At 36.4% G+C, this 22,721-nt stretch overlaps 1 protein-coding gene across 1 annotated transcript in view; it reads right to left on the bottom strand.

The window, feature by feature from the left end:
- Positions 1-19,943, bottom strand: part of LOC132549445 (paired amphipathic helix protein Sin3a-like) — a 28,961-nt gene extending 9,018 nt beyond the window's left edge. Inside the window, exons 1-22 of the mRNA XM_060213388.1 lie at positions 19,871-19,943; positions 14,368-14,481; positions 13,426-13,580; positions 12,413-12,533; positions 11,969-12,016; positions 10,924-11,081; positions 8,033-8,225; positions 6,992-7,222; positions 6,629-6,715; positions 6,236-6,379; positions 5,781-5,927; positions 5,493-5,579; positions 4,889-5,007; positions 4,655-4,785; positions 4,294-4,392; positions 3,759-3,874; positions 3,279-3,436; positions 2,838-2,918; positions 2,318-2,501; positions 1,887-2,013; positions 1,296-1,409; positions 773-969 (exon numbers count right to left, since the gene is read on the bottom strand). Of these exons, the coding sequence (XP_060069371.1) occupies positions 773-969; positions 1,296-1,409; positions 1,887-2,013; positions 2,318-2,501; positions 2,838-2,918; positions 3,279-3,436; positions 3,759-3,874; positions 4,294-4,392; positions 4,655-4,785; positions 4,889-5,007; positions 5,493-5,579; positions 5,781-5,927; positions 6,236-6,379; positions 6,629-6,715; positions 6,992-7,222; positions 8,033-8,225; positions 10,924-11,081; positions 11,969-12,016; positions 12,413-12,533; positions 13,426-13,580; positions 14,368-14,394 (2,724 nt within the window). The 5' untranslated portion in view covers positions 14,395-14,481; positions 19,871-19,943. The remainder of the gene's footprint in view (positions 1-772; positions 970-1,295; positions 1,410-1,886; positions 2,014-2,317; positions 2,502-2,837; positions 2,919-3,278; positions 3,437-3,758; positions 3,875-4,293; positions 4,393-4,654; positions 4,786-4,888; positions 5,008-5,492; positions 5,580-5,780; positions 5,928-6,235; positions 6,380-6,628; positions 6,716-6,991; positions 7,223-8,032; positions 8,226-10,923; positions 11,082-11,968; positions 12,017-12,412; positions 12,534-13,425; positions 13,581-14,367; positions 14,482-19,870) is intronic.
- Positions 19,944-22,721: the final 2,778 nt, after the last annotated feature.

The following is a 22,721-nucleotide window of genomic DNA, read 5'->3' as shown; positions in this document are numbered from 1 at the left end:
GAACTGACACAGAATGGCATCAGACATCACTTATTACATCACTAATTACCTACACAGAACTGATACAGAATGGCATCAGACATCACTAATTACCTACACAGAACTGATACAGAATGGCATCAGACATCACTAATTACCTACACAGAACTGATACTGTGTGGCATCAGACATCACTAATTACCTACACAGAACTGATACAGAATGGTATCTGACATCACTAATTACCTACACAGAACTGGTAATAGATCGAGCAACTGTCGGACATAAAAGAAGAATGAGTTAATGATGTTGAACTACTTTCACCTGATTATTATCTGTTTCTGGGCCTAAAACACCCAAGGTTAGAAATCCCCAAATTCTTAGTTTAGGCTGATGAATAATCTTTTTGTCTTGGACACTTTGTACAGTGTAAAAAAAAAGACACCAAATTTTCAAGGAAATCTCATTTGTACAAAATACAACTAGAAAATATTTATATTATATATCAATGTATCTGCTTTCATACAAATAAGCAACACAGTTAGGACAATTTCCTATACATAGTAGTTATTATCTTGACCTAAACTAATCAAAGGGTATTCTTTACATGATCTTCAACATGGAATTGAGTCCTGAAAATTTTCTACACTTTGATATTTCTGCATCTTGAGAGATTTGTGGATTTAAAAAAAAAAAATTTCCAATTTTATTTGCCAAGTGAGATTGTGATGAAATATGTTCACCAGAGTAGGTCGATTAGACAACAAACTTGTTCATGTTGCTCATTACTTACATCCTCCAGGTCATGATCACTGTCGCTGAGGGCGCCATTGAGGACCGGTGAGCCTGGTGCCTCCTCCATCTTCACATCTCCTTCCTCCTCCTTCACTTTGGAGGACTCAGTAGGGGGATCTGAGGTGACAGGAGGGTTTGGAGACAGCTCCTTCTCCTGTTTAACAGCCTCTTTCTCAGCGTCATCTATATCCATATCTAAGTAAAGTCACCATCAGACGTTTAATCAATACATACTGATAAAGCTATCTTACTTCATACACAAAAAATACCTACTCAATCATAACGCTTTATCATTTGATACTCAAAATTAGTCAACTTAGTCACCACAAAATGTTTCGCTCCATATGTTCAGGGTGATGCAGTTTCATGCAACTGTTAAGTAGCATTAAGGAGCACCCCCACCCCCTCAGATTTTTTTTAAAATTTCAGGCAGTCCTTAATTACCACAAATGAATTGAGATTAAATCTCCAGGAAATAACACCAAAGTACAGTATGTTTACTAACAGTGATCAATTCTTACCTTCATCTTTATCCATCTCATCATCACTGAGTTCCGCCCGTGGTGTGAAGAATAAATCTGGGATAAACTGTTTCAGTAAAACTTTTATTTTCTGTTTGTCATCTTTGTGTATTGCTGAAATAGGAACAGAAAGGTAAATAAGATGTTACCTGGATTTTACATTCTATTGCAGTTGGGTTTTTTGGCCCCGTTTTGCAGCTGAAAAAGGTTGTTTCTTCTAGCCAAAATGAGTTATTTTCCCAAAATGAAGCAAAAATCAAAGAATATTTTCCAAATTTTCCATAAAACCCTCCTATAACTTCCTGATATATTAACACAAAAGCTGCTGTTAAATCAAGGTGGAAAAATCACTGTATTAAAGCTAGAATTTCAAACAAGATTATTAAACCAATATTAACTAGATGAATGCTAAAATTGGGACGGACATCATTCAACAATTAAACATATGATGCGTCCAAATCTCCACTCTTGTCTTCGCGTCTATAAAATATCATAAGATCTTCATTTTGATTGAGCTTAATCATCAAAGGCTAACTTTCAATTCAACAACTCAACGAAGTCTTTAATGAAAATGAAGTTTGATGAGCTCACCTGTCTGACGTTTCATGTGGTGTATAATGAGGGAGGCTGCATCGTCTACGGTTGACTTGTCTTTGTAATTGAAGGATAGGTGAGGGGTACCCTGCTCTGGGCCGTTCTCCTGGAACTGTTCCTGTCGCTAAATATACAAAGTAAACCTACAGGTGATTCCAGAGTTCTCATATCAAAACAACACGGTCTTCAAATCACACCAGGAAAAACAGTTTCCACATTATTCATTTACATACCCAGGAATTTTTTATCACATATTTTCAATATCTAGGAATTATTTAAGTCCTCACATATTTTCTATATCTAGGGAGTATTTGAGTCCTCACATGTTTTACACATCTAGGGAGTATTTGTGTACCTACATATTTTTCATATCTAGTGAGTGAGAATGTTTCCTGACTTTTCCCTGTCAACACTAGGAATATACCTACCTCATCATAGATCGTCTCAATTTCATTGAGGAGAGCCTTGGACCTGATGGACTTGATGTCGTTCTGTTTGAAATTAATGCCTTGATGATCAAGAGACTTCAGGTAATATTTTTCATTCTGTTCTCGCCAAACTTTGTTAAAATTTCGCTGTGCTTCCCGCCATTCCTCTTCCTTGGCTTTTAACCTGTTGTGTACAATTATTCACATCAAAATCTTATCAAAATTCTGGGATAGATTTACAACTTTATAGCATATTAAACTGTGAGATGAAAGACAAGATATTCATAGTTGTAGTACTATTTATCCCATGCATCTACAACTTTTTTTCGTTTTTGTTTTTCTTAATGTCAGAATAACTGTGAAAGCCGTATGACAAACATACTTCAACAATGTCAGTATCGTCACTTTGCAAGTGAGACAGCTGTGAACATTTACACCTTTATTTCTCAAGTTTATAGACATACAAATGAGAATACCTTTAGTCCTTTTTAATTCAGGGTTGATAGAAGTATAAACTTACCTCCGTAAAACTAAAGGAACAGCAACAACAGGATTTTTTTTTAAACCATCTATAATATCTGGAGCCTTGTCACCATATATCCTGTGTAACAAATCAAAGTTTTCTATAAAAGGCTATTACTGTGCAATCAACCAAATGCGACTTTAACTTTTATATACAATATTTAAGACACTTCACAATGGCATGGCAAAACGGAAAACAGAAAACATTTCATAAATAGCCTTGTAAGGAGTATTGATCTGGCCATGTATGTACATAGCAGTGAAATATATATATATGTTATGATGAAAATTCCAGTAAAAAAATCTACTACACCTGAAGATTCCAAATTTCAAAGGATGTTTTTGATTACTTTTCAACATTTTATTGATAGAATTCTATGCATGGTACACCTGAACAAAACTTCCTACTGAAATAGCTCTATGATATGGGTTTTTGTACCGTTGTATAGATTTACGGTGAAGAACCTCCGATGATCCTCCAAGTGAGTTGTCAAGACGGAATTTAGCTGCCTCCTCTGATGACATTCGAGACATTTTCTTCTGGACCGCCTCGAGGATCCGTATTGTGTTTAGATTGGATTCCACTACGATATCCAACTGAAACAACAGACAACACGTAAATTACAATGACCGCAAACTTTATTTAAAAATCCAAATTATAATCATGAATTCAACAACCAGGAATATGATGATGGTTTGTTGAGGGTTAAGTGTGATTCTGATTCTCTTTAACAAAATTTGAAGATATGTTCCACTTTTCACAACCATGTGTACAGATGATTGCTAGGTTCTATTGAGGATAAACAAAGGTACACGTTCCTTGTTTTCACATCAAATTTACAGAATATGATATTTAAGTACAAATTCTGATCATTCTGTATGTGCACTAGGGATTATTAATTAACACATAACTCGTTACCTCAAATCTTTCATCTTCACATCTGTAAATGTGCTCTTCATACTGCGTTTTCCGTGACGTCACAAACGTCGAGTCCTCGGACCATGATGGAAATGACACCCATGTATCATTTAACATTTAATGATGGAAATGACACCCATGTATCATTTAACACCTAAATTTGGAAGTCAATTCAATTCTTTCTGTAAGTAGGCTGTAATAACCCGAGATAAAGTGATTTGTTGACCACCCTACACTTACTGTAAGTTACATATTCAGTTGATCTAAATACACTTCTAAATTTTACTAATAAGAAAACCTAAAAATATTGGAAAGGGAGAAGAGCATTCTGATACAGAATATAATACTACATTCTGATACAGAATATAACACTACATTCTGATACAGAATATAACACTACATTCTCATACAGAATATAACACTACATTCTGAGAACATAATAGATATTGTGGTTATGACTGCATCACGATACTGAGACTTTTACTGATGTTATGTTGATTCTGAGAAAACTACAAAATATGAGAGAGATGACATACCTCCCGACAGAGAGCCGTTCGACCAGTACATTTGGGCTGAAGATAGGACTTTGGCAGTGCTCTATAGCTGGCTCCATACCTCTTACATGTAGCATAGTCTACAACAGAAAGATTACATGTAGCATGAAAAGGTTACTCAAGTTTTTCTTTGTAAATTATTTTATAATTATAGACCATAACACACATTTATCATATAACATCAAAGTTAAATTTCGGCACTGACTAAACACTTGACAAGCTGCAGTGATTTCTGTTGTAAGGATTAAACATACAGGAGAAAACCACACTATTATCCCTTGGTAATGACCAAGTTCATATCAACAGCATACTTTCATTACATATAGACAGTTATTAACATACCTATTTCCATTGCCAGATCCCCAGATATCCTTTTTTCTGCTGTTGCTCCTGAGGGAACAGCCTCGATTGTACCTCCAGATTCCTTGTAGCCAAGGAAATCCTTAAACCACTTATAAAGCTCGGGAAATTTTCTGTTTGAAAATAGAATGAAATGGATATTGACTTGTTGGATTTCGAAAAAAAAAAAAAAAAAAGATTTAATGTCAAAATAATAATTAGTTAGCAGGTACTTACATCAGGAAGGTTTGTACAAGCTGAACAAGCTCGGAGCGAGAAATCACCTCCTGATTAAATAGCACTAAACATCGCAGGAAGTTTTCATACACCTCCTGATGCCTCAAGGCCCTGCGAACCTGTAATGTTAACATTGGTATATTTGAATTGTAAAAGTCATACTTCTGTCAGGGTAAACTTCACAATTAAGGTTGATTGGGAATACTATCTTTCATTACAATGACAGAAAATACATATCAGTTCAAAAAATTGTAATACATACTAAAAGTTGATAAAAACAAGGGCCAAACATAAAAAAAAAGAAAGATTTACATGACTTGAAAAGATACCAGGAGAATGTTTACATCAGTGAAAAAAGTAAAATTCAAACTTGATCATCTGACAATTAATGATGGATAGATGATGCTTTGATCAATGTAACTATCATTATATATTCTAACAATGTTAATTTTCATCCTTTTGAGTGCCTTTATAAGATTTGTGTAATCATGATAAACAATCATCCGTATTTAATCTCCTTAACATTCCTGGATTATCACTGTAACTTTACATCTCTCATTATTATCTTTTACATTTTATAACAGTTTCTCAGATGTACATTTACCTTGTCAAAGAAAGCAAACTCATTCAGAGTTCCGTATCTGCCTGCCTCTGCTAGAGAAATATCCTTCAGTGTACCAGTCTTGGCTTTCTGTCAACAAGAGATGATGTTTAATGTTACATTCTGCTAACAATATTTCTGTCTACTGTAGCCTTGGCCTTTTGTAAAAAAAGTGATACTGTTCAATTCTACTGAACAACTTGAAGATATACTTAATTCTGACCACCTGATCCCCTAGGAAGTCTCTATAGACAGTTTTAACTGTATATCTTAACAAAGTTTAATTCTGACCTTGGCTGGAGGCTGTTGACCACTTGATGGTCGACGGTGGGAGCTGTTGGATTTGTTCTGATTCTTGTTTCCCATTCCTGGTTTCTTCACAGTAGAGGAGTGATCATTCCTCACTCCCAGGGCTGAGTCTCCCTGTAGCATGTTAAGCTGTAAAACAAAACACAGATGGATCAAGGAGTATTAGGGATGGTATCTTCTCACTGTTGTGGAATGCAAGAAGCGCCACTGTCTAAGAAGTTTGCAGGTTGTCAGATGTAACCTTTATCCCTGCACTTAGTATCAGATGTAGAACTTGATGTTATGATACTATTGGGAAAATATGAACCGAATCTTTTGACAGGTTCTCAAGAGATGACAGGATGGACACGAGCAACACCATATAGGTCCTTTCATAACGTGGTGGGGCATGATAAGCATATTGATCAGAGAAAGGCAACGACACCTACATAACTTACATAGCCAGGGTAGGATGATCCATTAGCATCTGGCAGGAACTGGCCGAATTCTGCCAACAAGTCTTCCTGGTTTTGGAAAAGCTTGGCAACTTGAGAATACACTTCTGCTTCAGTCAGAGGTTTGTAACCAGTAGGCACTAATCCCTATAAAATTGAAATAGACTTGAAAAACATGTTTTGATCTGCTTGCTGATCAGATGTGATTCTGCACCAACATGTAATTTTCTTTGAATGGAAAGACAGCTGTCCAGTAACCATTGGTGTTACTCAAAATAAATTGTGCAATTACAGGGGTATTTAACTGAGGTTGCTATCTTTGAAATTGTTCCTATAATCTGTCTCTGAGATTTACAGAAAGTTAACCTGATCAGTAAAACAGACCGGACTACTAACCTCCTTTAGGTTTCTCTGTTCCTTTTGGTAAGTGTGAAGTATCTCAAGGAATGCTTTGTAGATTTCTGGTTGTCCTTGAAAACGATTCTGAAAATATGAAATTGGTATTACTTTTCTCATCTGAAAATTTCTTCCAATGTGACAACACTTAGGACCTGTAAGTGATTGTTTCTTATAGATTCAATACACACTCATTTAGGAGGTTTTCCTTTGCTGTTCTTTCCAAAAACTGATGATGTTCTTAAACTGTAACTTTAGCAGTGTACACAAGAAAACAATTTGTATTTATATTTTACACAGCTTTCTATATTTTCTATTACACACTCTGAAGTATTTGTACGTGTTAAGTCTGTTCGGACTTACCTTAATCTTATTGACATAGTTAATCGCGTGGTTAAACTCGACAGGCTGACCTGCCTGCTGTTGCTGCTGCTGTTGAGGTGGAGGTTGTGGAGGGGGCTGACTGATTTGGGCTGGGGGCGGGGCAGTGGGCGGGTCCTGACTACGGTGGGGAGACTGATGATAGGTGTGATGAGACGATGATGAGGAACTGTGTGTTGGGGTACTGGGCATGTGAGCAGGTGGCGGTGGCTTCTGTAATCAGAATGTACCATCGGTTAAAACAGGCTTTCTGACGTTTGGTGAATTTTCATGTTCCTACATAAAACTTATATTTCTTCAATGACTGTTTAATAAAAAGTTGATTTTAAGGAAATTTCGAATAAACAAGTGCAACTATCAATCTAATTCAATTTATGTCACTGTAAATGATGAAGGAACACAGTAAATTAAAAAGAAAAAAAAGAAGAAATTCTTCAAAGACCCTAATCCCAGATCCTAATTATTGCTCTCTGTATAGGATCTGACCCCATCCCATAAAGGGTCAAGTTTTGGTGACCTTTTGCATTAGCCAATCAAATTACTGTTTGTGAATTATTGCAAGTGAATAAAGGTGGGCAATAAGATTGCATTATCCTATTTGTGCTGTAAGTAATATTACTACAATATGTTGACACACTAAAGCATATATACTTGTCAATCTGATTGATATGCAGATATGATCCTTTTTCATACACCAATGTGGAGGGTAACAGAATGATAATAAGAATCTTTACTCAGATTGGTCTACATGTTGGGAATAAATGAACTGCTGTAGGTAAAATTGTCTGACCATTTGCCTTGTGAGCCGAGTACAAATTGTGGAAAGGTCACCAGAACACATTATAGGATATTGCTAGATCCTTTTTAACAGACAGAGAAAAAGTATCTGTGCATCATCAAATTATGAAAGACCTACTGAATTCCCTCCCACAAAACATCTCGCCACTAAACAACTAATGATAAACAAAATATTTTCTGATGAATAAGTAATCTGTCATAAAATCTCCTATTTGTTGTACTCACAGGGATCTGTGGTATGATGGGAGCTGATGTAGGGATCAACACTGTAGCCTGACCTGGCTGATGTACACTAATCTCATTGGCTTGGACTTCTATCTTGTAGCCTGGGGGTAGGAATGTATTGAAGCCCACAATGAGGTCTGGGTGTCCCTTGAATAGGTTTGACACACGGTTGATCACCCCTGGTGTGTCAATTCTGAAACAAGTCAAAATGTCAAAATAAATGTATGTGCTTCAAATGTTGACAAAAGTTTGAAATAACAGTTCATGGGTGAAACATTGCAAAGAAAGTTTGTGGACCAAAAATTGCAATAAAAGTTTGTGGTCCTAACAATGGAATGTAAGTTTGTGGTCCAAATATTGCAATAAAAGTTTGTGGCCGCAATATTGCAATAAAAGTTTGTGGACCAAAAATTGCAATAAAAGTTTGTGGCCGCAATATTGCAATAAAAGTTTGTGGCTGCAATATTGCAATAAAAGTTTGTGGACCAAAAATTGCAATAAAAGTTTGTGGTCCAAAAATTGCAATATAAGTTTGTGGTCCTAACAATGGAATGTAAGTTTGTGGTCCAAATATTGCAATAGAAGTTTGTGGTCCAAACATTGCAATAAAAGTTTGTGGTCCAAATATTACATTCAAAGTATGTGGCCCAAACATCAACAGTGATACTTGTGATTTAAAGCAGCTAAAACTAGTGTGAACGTCAATAACAGGAAAATGATGGTGTTTAAATATCCATTCACACGTTACATGTAATGACGCCTTGAAGTGTAATACATGACAACATTTCTATTTTGTGTGGATTATTTGAGTTCAATAACAGTGTACATGTCCCCAGTATGACAGCTGTACAAGATACGATACAGCTTATCCGGTGAGACAGCTTTCTTTCTTTGCCTGCACATCTTTCACCAATCTAAATACAGACAGGCAAATTGTGTACAGGCCACCAAATAGGTCACAGTTTCAATTGTTGACCTCCGGTGAAGATCTGAGGTGTGTGGTTTGGCACACACTACTTTTAGCAATTCTTGTTTCTCAGGTCTAAACACTACAATAGAAGTTTGGCGTCCAAACATTGCAATAGAAGTTTGTGGTCCAAATATTGCAATAGAAGTTTGTGGTCCAAACATTGCAATAGAAGTTTGTGGTCCAAATATTGCAATAGAAGTTTGTGGTCCAAACAATGCAATAGAAGTTTGTGGTCCAAATATTGCAATAGAAGTTTGTGGTTCAAACATTGCAATAAAAGTGTGTGGTTCAAATATTGCAATATAAGTTTGTGGTCCAAACACTACAATATTAGTTTGTGGTCCAAATATTGCAATAGAAGTTTGTGGTCCAAACAATGCAATAGAAGTTTGTGGTCCAAATATTGCAATAGATGTTTGTGGTCCAAATATTGCAATTAAAGTATGTGGTCCAAATATTGCATTCAAAGTTTGTGGTCCAAAAATTGCAATAAAAGTTTTTGGCCCAAACATCAACATTGATATGTGTGATTTAAAGCAGCTAAAACTAGTGTGAACGTCAATAACAGGAAAATGATGGTGTTTAAAAATCCATTCACACGTTACATGTAATGACGCCTTGAAGTGTAATACATGACAACATTTCTATTTTGTGTGGATTACTTGAGTTCAATAACAGTGTACATGTCCCCAGTATGACAGCTGTACAAGATACGATACAGCTTATCCGGTGAGACAGCTTTCTTTCTTTGCCTGCACATCTTTCACCAATCTAAATACAGACAGGCGAATTGTGTACAGGCCACCAAATAGGTCACAGTTTCAATTGTTGACCTCCGGTGAAGATCTGAGGTGTGTGGTTTGGCACACTCTACTTTTAGCAATTCTTGTTTCTCAGGTCTAAACACTACAATAAAAGTTTGTGGTTCAAACATTGCAATATAAGTTTGTGGTCCAAACACTACAATATTAGTTTGTGGTCCAAATATTGCAATAGAAGTTTGTGGTCCAAATATTGCAATAGAAGTTTGTGGTCCAAACAATGCAATAGAAGTTTGTGGTCCAAATATTGCAATAGATGTTTGTGGTCCAAATATTGCAATTAAAGTATGTGGTCCAAATATTGCATTCAAAGTTTGTGGTCCAAATATTGCAATAAAAGTTTGTGGCCGCAATATTGCAATAAAAGTTTGTGGACCAAAAATTGCAATATAAGTTTGTGGTCCTAACAATGGAATGTAAGTTTGTGGTCCAAATATTGCAATAAAAGTTTGTGGTCCAAATATTACATTCAAAGTTTGTGGCCCAAACATCAACATTGATATGTGTGATTTAAAGCAGCTAAAACTATTGTGAAAGTCAATAACAGGAAAATGATGGTGTTTAAAAATCCATTTACACGTTACATGTAATGACGCCTTGAAGTGTAATACATGACAACATTTCTATTTTGTGTGGATTATTTGAGTTCAATAACAGTGTACATGTCCCCAGTATGACAGCTGTACAAGATACGATACAGCTTATCCGGTGAGACAGCTTTCTTTCTTTGCCTGCACATCTTTCACCAATCTAAATACAGACAGGCAAATTGTGTACAGGCCACCAAATAGGTCACAGTTTCAACTGTTGACCTCGGGTGAAGATCTGAGGTGTGTGGTTTGGCACACACTACTTTTAGCTATTCTTGTTTTTCATGAGGATGAGATCATCGACTGTACTGTGTTGACATAGCTGTGCTCAATGACAAGACTCTTTACCTTCATTGCTCTAAAATAGAGGCATGTGATGGGCACCTCTTTGTTGTTTAGTCAGATGACAACAAACTACTACCAATAGATCCTGCTGTGCCATAAACTTGATTAGTTTTTAATGGTGCCATTAACTTGACAAACAATGAGATTTTAATAATGATAACTTACGTTTGGGACTTAAATTCCTTCATTATATCCAGGAAGTCGTTGTAGACCTGGGGCTGGTTACCAAACTGAAGTTTGACCTGATCAAGGTAAGACAAGGCATCCTCCACCTTCAGACGTTGAAACTGCTGCTGCTGCTGTTGTCCCTGACTCACAGCCGCCTTGTGAGAACAGAAATCTTGTGTTCAGATGCAAATTTTATATGATTTTTTCTATCACTTTTCTTCTCCATCAAGAGGTCCATAAGGCCTGCATCCCTACATGGTTTGGTTCAGACTGTTACATTATTCATACTGAAGATTTTAAAAGTTTACCCATATTTCCTAGTGATACCAAAATACCGAAGAATGTCTTAGACTAAACCTGATCCAAACAAATCCAAAGTTAGGATTTTAAAGCATCTCCTCATTTTCCCCATCTTGCCCCGCATATTTGCCCCAAGAGGGTTGGACCCACTGCTTATACAAAATCGATGAAAAAACAATGCTTCAGACAAAATTTGGATTGATTTGAAAATGTATATGATCTTCTGTCATCAAATTTTAGTGCATAATCACTTTTTGGCAAATAAGCAGGATGATGAATTTGCACATCCCCAATAATTGCTATATAAATTTCATATAGAAACTGTAATTAGCACCATCATATTTTAGTCAAATAACTTAAGGTGGAAAAGAAAATGAGCAAGATTATTGTTAAATGATTATGTTTACAGTTCAAATACTATATAGGCTGGATCACATTTTTGTGGCTTACCAAAATAAAAGGATCTATTTCAAACAAAACTCTTGTAAGGGTACCTTGCCCCCACCAAAATATGTTTTTTTCCAGTTGATTTGATCACTGAAAATAGTTAAATCGACAACCTTTATCGAATCAAATTTCTCTGATGTGATTATGATTCATAAAGTTTTCTCCCAAATTAGGCTTTGGGAAAATTCTCTAAAATACCCTGGAAAACACCACCATGTTTAAAGGCATTGATCTGAAGAAGACAACAGAATTGCAGATACTGCGCGATATCTAGCTCTTATCAGGAGTAACTTACCAAGTCCAGCTTCATATCTGAGGCAACGATGGCGTGGTGTCTGTCCGCCTACAGGGAAAAGCCAGTCAAAAATATAGCACAAATATGTATAGTGATTTTCCAGGATATTTTAGAAAAGTTTGTTCCATGAAGTTTTCAGCTAAAACATAATTGTTTTCCTCCATAACTGTCTACAGTATGTAGTTATTGTATTAAAGAATATAACACCCCACTCACATAGGTAAGCATGACAAAGGAGAGCACAAAAAAACACAAAACAGAAACCACTACACTTGGGCAGGTGAAGCAACAATACATGCAGCTTGGGACATTTGATCTGTGGTTGGTACAAAGATGTGTAAACTATCAGTTATCCCAAAGACACTAAAGACGGTATCCAGATAAGATATATCAGGAATTTAACTGAACTGTCATAATGACACAGCTCAGAAACACAAGTGTTACCTGTGAGGGTGCCGGATGGACCGGAGCCGCTGGATGAGCCTGCTGTGGTGTCTGTGGCTGTACATTGTGGTGAGGAGCATGGTGCATCGGAGATGAATGTGGCAAAGCTGCTTGATTTACACTGGAGTCAAAATGTACAAAGATTTTAACAGGCGATTTACAGTAATCTTACTACGGTTAATGTATATCACATACTTTCAACAGGCAACATCAACACTATCATTTTAATAACTATCTATACACCGCACTGTAGTATCTGTACTGTTCCTGTCAACATCAGTAAAGACATTTGATGAAAAGAAACCAAGAAACCAATCAGAATTTAGCAGCCCTAAAACAATATTTTGTTCAACACTTGTAATCAATACAGGTCCAAAACTCATATTTACAAATTAGGGCAGTTACCACATGAAAATCAATATCTTGTACTATTTACAGAACCTTTAGAATTATGCACAAATATTCATACATTATTAAGATTTAAGGCTGGCAATTTAGCAGGTTATGTTGAGATAAGATCAGACAAATTTTGGAGTAAGATATTGACAAACTATTTAATATGACCAAATACTTTCTTTTGAATGTCACAGCTGTTCATGAATTGTGAAAATAAAACAAGATTTTCTGAAAAACTGTAAAGATATCCTTGAATGTTTGTTTCCATTCTGGGAAAATAACATTCTTTTTGGCTGGGAAAACAGTCTGTTCCTCGACTGTAATCTGTGACTACAAGATTACGGAGTATACAATAACTTGTAATTCTAAGAAATTTGCAGCTTTATCTTAAGGTTTAATTATCACCATATTGGTTGTTACTGTTCCTCAATCTTTGACAAGATTTGATCATCACTGGCACAGATGTCTAAAAATTCACTCGCCTGATGCCTAGGTTAACCAGTCTTGAGTATCAGAACAAGTCCTGAACAACAGCTTTAACATTTTTTTTTTTCATTCCTGTCTCCCACAACATCTGAACAGAGAAAACTTGTCTGTAGATTTGTGTGTATACTCACGGGAAGTTCTGTATGGGGTATTGTAATGCTGTAGACATATTCTCTGCTCCTCCAGTGGCTCCTGGCCCACTCCCTCCAACATCTCCAAACCTCTGGGCAGAGGGGGCCAACACACGTGGGTACTGGGGCTCACTTGGGTTTACTCGGCGAGGCTGCTGGAACGTAAAATCATCTCAATTTGAAACATCTACTGATAACTTGGACAATTTCGCAGGTGGTACTTATTTAAATTGTAAAATGGAATCTTGCACAAAGAGTTCGAACATATTTCACATGTATGCTGCCTACCCTTTTCAGAAGTTATAAAAGTCATGTGAGAATTCAGGGTTATGGAGTTATGGGTTATGGGGGGGGGGTGTGTCTAAACTGAAACATTTTCATTCCATTTCTGTGCAGTGACCTGGCTTTTACAATTGTATTTACCTAAAATCTCTTGAAGTGCCTCACTCAATTCCTCAATTAATCTTAGTTCAAATAATATGTATGATCAGGGATCAGGCAAGTATAGGGGCCTCTTGCAGGGTTTTCCATAAGAGCCAGTTGCCGGCCAATTGGACCGGCTACTTTGATCATGTTACATACACGACTACACGTACATGGCAGGTCAGCCTCCTACTTTCACTACACAGCCTACTACTACCAAAATTATGGAAAACCCTGCTCTTGTAGTAGTAGAGGTAGTAGTAATAGTAGTAGAAGTAGAACAGGGTTATCCAAAGTTTGGAAATTGTCACTTTCTCAAAATTAGACTGAAATGTTCATAATCAGCAGTTAGTAGCATAAAAATTTCAAAAGTCCTTGTCCCTAAAAGAGTAATTTGTGTTAAAAGTTTAAAATACAAATGTAATGTACATTTGAAATCATATCACTGATGTTATTTTCTGAAGTTGAAGTAAAATGTTGACAAAAACCCTGATGATGTAAACACTTAAAATCACTTACCTGCTCGTCCAAGCGGCGCTGCATCATTGCCACTCTGAACGGTCAGCAGTAGTTTACACCACCAGAAACAGGTGGGCTAGGCAGAGGTGTCACACTATACAGAGGATACACAATCTGTAAAATATCACCATCATAGTGTACTGAGATGTCAAAACTATATACTGCAGAGACACAATCTGTAAAATATCACCATCATAGTGTACTGAGATGTCAAACTATATACTGCGGAGACACAATCTGTAAAATATCACCATCATAGTGTACTGAGATGTCAAAACTATATACTGCAGAGACACAATCTGTAAAATACCACCATCATAGTGTACTGAGATGTCAAAACTATATACTGCAGAGACACAATCTGTAAAATATCACCATCATAGTGTACTGAGATGTCAAAACTATATACTGCAGAGACACAATCTGTAAAATATCACCATCATAGTGTACTGAGATGTCAAAACTATATACTGCAGACACACAATCTGTAAAATATCACCATCATAGTGTACTGAGATGTCAAAACTATATACTGCAGAGACACAATCTGTAAAATATCACCATCATAGTGTACTGAGATGTCAAACTATATACTGCAGAGACACAATCTGTAAAATATCACCATCATAGTGTACTGAGATGTCAAAACTATATACTGCAAAGACACAATCTGTAAAATATCACCATCATAGTGTACTGAGATGTCAAACTATATACTGCAGAGACACAATCTGTAAAATATCACCATTATAGTGTACTGAGATGTCAAACTATATACTGCAGAGACACAATCTGTAAAATATCACCATCATAGTGTACTGAGATGTCAAAACTATATACTGCAAAGACACAATCTGTAAAATATCACCATCATAGTGTACTGAGATGTCAAACTATATACTGCAGAGACACAATCTGTAAAATATCACTTTAATCACCATTACTTCAATACAGTGAAAGGAGAGCTATGCAGATTTGTGTTATCTTATGAGAATGTTAAAAAAACAGATCTTGTGTGATGTACTTTCACATCAGCCATACAGTAAAATGTTTAAGTAACTTACAAATGGAATGTTTTTTTTTAACATTTCCTTTAGGTAGGTAATGTCAAATGAAGAGAAATGGGTTTATTCTTGTGATCCTGAATACTCCATATGTCCATGCGATGGGAAACCATTGAAGGGATGTCATTCTTTACTGCCTGCTGTTGCATATTAACATGAGACAAAATTTCACAGATGTGGTGCGCTTTTGGAAATTACAGGGATAGTAGTGTATACAGCTATTGTAAAACCTCATGTAATGTGCACTTTTGGAAGAAAATAAATGTCCAAGGTTGGGGGTGTGCGCAATACATAGCTGTAAGATTTCAAGGGGTTTTTTTTCCATAGAAAAGATTTTGTGAAACTGCCATCATTGTTTGTCAGGATTATCTGGTATTCAAAACTGACACAAAAATGATTTGAGAATTCATTGATGAACAAAAATAATGGATAATCACTGTATAAATCAAGTCAATAACATAGACAATCTGGAGAACGTGTTTGAAGCCGTGATAGCAACTAGCAAGAGAGAACCTAATGATTGCCAAAGACAGTGGCCTGTTTAGGACGCTGAAAAATGTCAATTACAGTTTGATTTTCTATTGAAACACATACATGTTCAACTGATAAGAAATTGAATGGTTTCATTTTATTTTCTTTCATGTTGGATAGCATGACAAAACAGAAGCCATGAGCACATGTCAGCTTTCAGTGTAGTAGTGGAAGTTAGCCATGACATATTAGAATGCGGAGTGTACATTGAAACATATCATCGGACCATAGGTTTAAATCAACATCAATATTGATCTTATTGATGCTTTTGAAGCATAAATCTGATAATAAAAAGGAATAGTCTTTGTGTGGTTACCTTACTTAAATGTGTAATGAAACGCTATTCTTCTAATGACAATACACATAGGCATGTCTACAGTACATTTTGTTTGATTCCATTCTGTGCTCTGTATACCGATTGCTTACATATACAGAGTTGGGGCTTCAATTTATGTCAGCTGGTGTGCTCTTGATGTGACAGCAAAACGTTCAAAAATGTTGACTTGTGGCGATCGTATTTGCCTTGTTTGGTCATAAACAGGTAGATGATTACATGTACCTGTGATTTCAACACTAAACACTGTTGATTAAGGCCAGTGTGAAGTGTGAAGACAAGCTTTGTCAGAGTACATACGAAAATGACAGCAAGACATGTCTGATGTCAAAGAAAACCAACAAGAAGATGCAAAAACAATAGGCTGTATTTTGAAGAGAATAATTTCAAGTTTTGGACTTTATATCTTTGGTCAAACGTTTTAGTTGAACAATAAGAGATTGATTTCTTGGCTCCTGGAGAATGATCTTGACTGAATTTTGAACATTATGCAAGTAGAAGCCTTTTTCACCATTTTCAGACCCCAAAGAGTAGGTTTATACAGTATATAACTATCAGCGGACACCTAACTTAGTGTTTTACACTAATGAAACAACAACAAACCTTACAATGTTTCAATATTTTTCTGACACTGGTAGAAAAGTGATCTTTTTTAACAATACTTATTAAAGACTGGGGCTGGCAGCAGTGGCAAAAGCATGTAAAAATTTACATTTTTTTCATGTCACATATTAACACTTAAAAAGCACTGGTTTGTCATGATTTCCGAGTTTTTAATACTCAAATATACTCAGTTTATTACCAAATCTTAAATGAAATAATTTACAAAATTGTTTACATTCATTTTAAGTTGCTCAAAAAATTGCAATGGTCATGAAAATTGGGTTTGTTGTATTTGTGACAGTGAATAATTTTTTGAACTGAGGATTAAATGCAAGGCAATGTATTTTTTATCAAAAGTGAACCATCCTCTGAATTAGACAAACCTGAACAAAGAATTCATCAGTTAACTGTCACAGGGTAAATAGAAGTAAGTGTCTGTAAACGTCCTGTTTAATTTGTATTCATTACTGTCTGCATTTACGTGTATGTCCTTATTTGGTGTGTTATCTGTTAGGTATTGTCAGTGTCTGTCCTTATATGGTGTTGTCTTGAGATGTGTATGTGTCCAGGTGAGGAAGTCGTGCGAGAGTGAGTATGTAGGGTAATAAAACTAGGGATACCCTTGGGTGCTGGACACAATCACAGATTAGCCACGTCGCTCTGGATGTCCTTGGTAGTCCAGGCGCCACATAGAGCTATGGATGTAAAGTACTGACACGACCTGACAGTCGGTGATGTGAGGTGGTTTCATTCCTAAACCAGGGGTACCAATAATTTTTTTTAACACACAACGAATCCTAGTTGATGGTGTGACATTTGGCGCCCGTGTAGGGACCTGGGAATAGTACTCAGCCATGCCCCACCAGCATCGCTGTAACCCTGGAAACTTGAAGATGAGTTATTTCCTGGAGGGGGAGTATGTAACCCTGGTAAAAATACTAGCCGCAATATACCACTCAGCTAGGGAGAACTTCTCTTTAGCTTGATTGGTTGAGCATCAGACTATGAAGCCAGGGGTCCCGAGTTTGATTCCTAGCGGAGGCATCGAGATGAAAAATGACCTATGTTACATTGGCACCCATGTAGGGACCCGGGAATAACACTTAGCCATGCCCCACCAGCATCGCTGTAACCCTGGAAACTCGAGGATGAGTTATTTCCTGGAGGGGGAGTATGTAACCCTGGTAAAATACTAGCTGCAATATACCACTCGGCTAGAGAGAACTTCTCTTTAGCTTGATTGGTTGAGCATCAGACTAGTAAGTCAGTGGTCCCGGGTTCGATTCCTAGTGAGGCATTGAAATAAATAATGACCTCTGTTACATAACTGTTGTAGCATCTGTAACATTTGTAACATAAAGACATAAAATATTCAGATAGTTTGTTTTGCAAATGGTCCTAATCATACACTTGATGTCCCTAGTTTTGTTATAAAAATGATACATGTACTATATTTAGTTGGTTTACTTTTGGAATTAACCAGTGTATTTATGCATTTTTTCTTTCTCTGATATGAAGAAAGACATTTGGTGCAGACAATATTATCTATCTTGAAAATTCACTAAAAAGGGGGTTTAAAAGGTTATAGACCATCCTAAAACTTGCAGCTTGCCGGTATAAGCCTTTAAAAACTCAAGTCCATTGTCAAGAATTTAACTTCAATTCATTTCATCACAAAATAAATGATTTCATAGTGCAAGATAGATATGTCTATTTTATAGTGTTTCATGTTTTGTTTATCTATTCCTTGAAACATACAGAATTTTTTAAAATCAAAACTGTGAACAATGACTTGGCATTCGGAAAAGTTAAAGAAAATGTATTTGCATGCTTGAAATTTTGTCCACCTGTTGAAGTGATCCCGAGGAAATTGAACAATCATGGATTTCAGTAGTCATTCATGAATCTATTTCAACTTCAATTTTAAACTGTCGTGTCATAATTTCATAAGCAGAACAAACAAATCTGCATGCAAATTGAAAACTTCCATAAATTTAAGTACGACTCAGTATGATTTAGATTGTCCACATTTTAAGTGGTGTTTCTATATACGGTGAAAAAGCATATACTATTTGATTCTTTGCAACAATAAATATTAATTCATTTAAACAGAACATAACGATGGTCCATTGGCTGCATTTGCTAACGTGACTCATAGTTTACCGTAAACAAGCTTCCCAGGAACAACCTGTTTACCTACACAACTTCGCCTAATGGAATCTTCCTCTGCTCGATATACAAAAATGTCTACCTTCCCGCTAATACAGAAATTATGGTATTTTTCGACTAAGCCATCGTTCAAGTAACACCTTATCTACTTAGGCTATTTATTTGTATCATTGAACATTACCTTACACACCATCTTCTACATTTAATAGAGTATTTTTTGCGCGAAGTCGATTCTTCTAAGCGCCAGCTCGACGCGAGGGTCACAACAGTGTAAGGTGTCAAAAAAGACATTTTTATTTGCGCTTGCACGATAATTAAGGGACACGGATGTCAAATTCTTGTCCCCATTTTATTAAGTAATGTTTATAGTTTAAGAAAACAACAATATCTAGCTAGGTTATTTCTAATTTCACGAAATGCGAAGAAAAATCTCTGGCTACTGTAAACCGCAAGCAGACAGCTGAGTGGACGAGTCCATTATTTCAACCCTAAAATGTTCGATAGTTTTCATCTCTTTTCCGGAAATCTATCCACAGAATGTCAATTGAAAGCTGGCAGTGTCTGACTTTAACAACATACGCCTTCGTACGAGCAGAGAGGGAGTATGTGAAACCACGGTTTGATATCTACAGACAAAAATATTATTGCTAAAATAAGACAACTTTGGGCCAAGGCTGTTAGATATGTATCGGGTTTTCCCTCCACTTGAAAACAAATAATACGATGTTTGGAATTTCATACTCAGAAATCATAGATGAATCTTGAAAAGTACTGATAATATATCATAAAAATCATCACTTACCAACAATCTGCTGACAGATGATCTTGATTTTCAAGGATTTTATTTGGGATTCTCTCTTCGGAACTCCATTCAGCAAACACCAACACAATTTCTGGAACTCCCGTACGTCATTTTATTGACCAATCAAAACGCACGTTACATTTCAAAACCACTGCGGGAAAACATGTAAACACACTATGCTTCCGGGTCATCTGAAAGGTCACCACTTGCGCTTTGTCCAAAAAGGCCGAGATTGTAAGCTAGTAGATGCATTCCTGTGATGTACAGTAACACATTTTTCCTACAAACATTGATTAAAATGACCAAAATGCACCCCCAAACGAAATTTGGCTAACAACACAAAGAAAAAATGTTAGTTGACAGCGATGAAATTTGTACATGCTTTGTATATGACGAAGGGAGAATATTCTAGTCGTGGTGCCTCACCAAGGCAAGTTTGAAAGACTCTACCTTGGTGTTTGTTCTGTAATGTAGATTGCTCCAGTCGATTGCAGTCAACACAAAAGGGAATTTCTGCAATGTTAAGTTATGTCTGCCTTAATCCTCTTCGTGCGGTGTCACACCTTAGACAATCACCACAAACTTCCAGTACAGTTTATCCTGCGATCATCGTATAACTTGCCCCAATGTCCATCCAGCTTCCTTCATTTCCTTCTCGACCTACGCCTCCAGGTTACCATACAGCACAATACTGTAGCCGCCCATCTCTTTCCCAACTTGGCTAACTTTCCCGTCTGGAAGGGGGGTTTGAATGACATCCGTCTTTATGGATGACAAAACCATACTTCTTCCAGCACTTGATTATCTGGCTCTGGTTTAGGTTTCTGTAGCTTTTCCAAAGTTTAAGGTGATGGAGTTGCATCCCCCCTAGAGCAGGAGGGTCGGTGGTTTACTGTTGGGGTGTCCTTTCCTTAGCCATGAACTCCAGATATTGAAAGGCGCTGGGGACTTGCCTTTTGCCATTGCCACTCGGCTACTTATAAGTATTAGAAAGGTCACCTCGAGGAGGTGTGGCATGAGACTTAATGGCAGAATCTGTCGGTGGCAGTGGGCCTGTACACAAGGTTTTTTTTAAAGAGATACATTGCAACGTTGATACTTCCCCTCAATGCCCATACCAGCCTTTGAAATGAATACTGCTTTACCATTGTTTCTTAATGACAGATGTCCCTGTGTTGGATGTTTCACTGTTCTCATATGTTTTTGTCTTGATTATACAATTTTGTTTTTGGACAGTTTGTATATATTATTAATGTGTACACATTTTTGTTGTGGTGTCATCCTTTTATGTGATTATATGTACATCAAAACAAGTGTTGTTACATACCATTTTGATCCATTGTTATCATTATTTATCAGTGCCATGACATTACCTTCTACATCAATCTCTTTCCTCAATCAAAACAGCAGATTTCGAGATGGGTTAAATTGCCCATATATCAAGCGAGTGACCATCTGAAGTTCCTCAAACATAGTTTATTTTAAGGGCTTGCTCCTAAACAACAATCTCCTTGAAAGATGCTGCCATGCAGAAGAATTCTATATTTTTGGTTAAGTCTGCTGATGTTATACAGTGTATAAGTGTAGAAGTTGAGATCACATGTTACTAGCCAAAGCTAGTAAGAATTTCCCTTTAGCTGAGTGGTAGACTGTCCTGTTAGATACCGTTGGGGTTCAAATCCCATTCCATATACATGTCTAAGCTGATGTACTTTTGTGTGTATACAAGGTGTGTGAGATGTTTCCCCTTACTTTTCATTAGCCATGTTCGTTTAAAACTAACATGGCTAATGAAATATTTTAAAAATATTATATGATACAATTTGCCTATCTATTAATGTCACCTTGCTTATCCCACGTTTTGGTGAGATTATTTACATGTGTTTCCTGTTATTGTTGATGAAATTTGCTGAAATGAATCTGACAAACAAGAACAAGGTTTTGTGAGGTATGGGCAGTTTATGGAGAAGTGATATGGACGTCACCATGAACTAACAAGGGAATAGTTCTATCTGAGCACACAAGAGTGACTGATATATATATATAAATAAGCATAACTTTTGTCTTAAAATGGTAAACACTGACATAGAAGATGGTGCATCAACATCTGGATGACCTGGTATGTGGTTTTATTATTGGTTTGTACATGTTTTGGCTTGCTAGGCTAGCCATCGTTAGAACAACTGTATACATAAAAATAAATATACATATAAATTCTGCATGCTCTATAATTAGCCACATTCTCGTCCAACATTGATGGTGTTGGTGGTAGAGGTAACTGTCGGAACACAACAGCTGGATTCATTTGGTGATTGGTTAAATTTTTTTTTTTTTCACAGGTTGACATGTTCTAACAGTTGGTACGGTAAATATGTCTGGTATGTACATGTTTTGGCTAGTTAGGCAGACCATGAAGGAATCAAAGACTGATACCCAGCAGTATTCAATAGAGCCCATCAAGGAAGGCGAAAGCAAACACAAAGGACACAGAAGATGGATTTTGTGGTTGATTCCTTCAAGATCCATCAACGATCAAAGACAACCAGGATGTTGATTCTCTCCCACTTCATTGGGAGTTTTTTTTTATTCAAAACGATAAAGTTTATCAACGCTGGAGTATAACTGACATCAGGTGTTACTGTACTAAAGCATTCATGATTAGTTAACACTTAATATGGAGGAAGAATAAATACAACACAGTTATGTTACGTTTTATTATTTATCTGAATATCACAATGGCCTCACTTTTAGCAAATCATGTACAAAGTTTTGTGAATAAATAAAACAGTTATGTTACGTTTTATTATTTATCTAAATATCACAATGGCCTCACTTTTAGCAAATCACGTAC

This window comes from Ylistrum balloti, unplaced genomic scaffold (genome assembly GCF_031769215.1).
Source record: "Ylistrum balloti isolate Yb309-2 unplaced genomic scaffold, AGI_CSIRO_Ybal_v1 Utg370058, whole genome shotgun sequence".
Taxonomy (NCBI): domain Eukaryota; kingdom Metazoa; phylum Mollusca; class Bivalvia; order Pectinida; family Pectinidae; genus Ylistrum; species Ylistrum balloti.
This window is presented reverse-complemented; position numbering and strand designations above follow the sequence as displayed.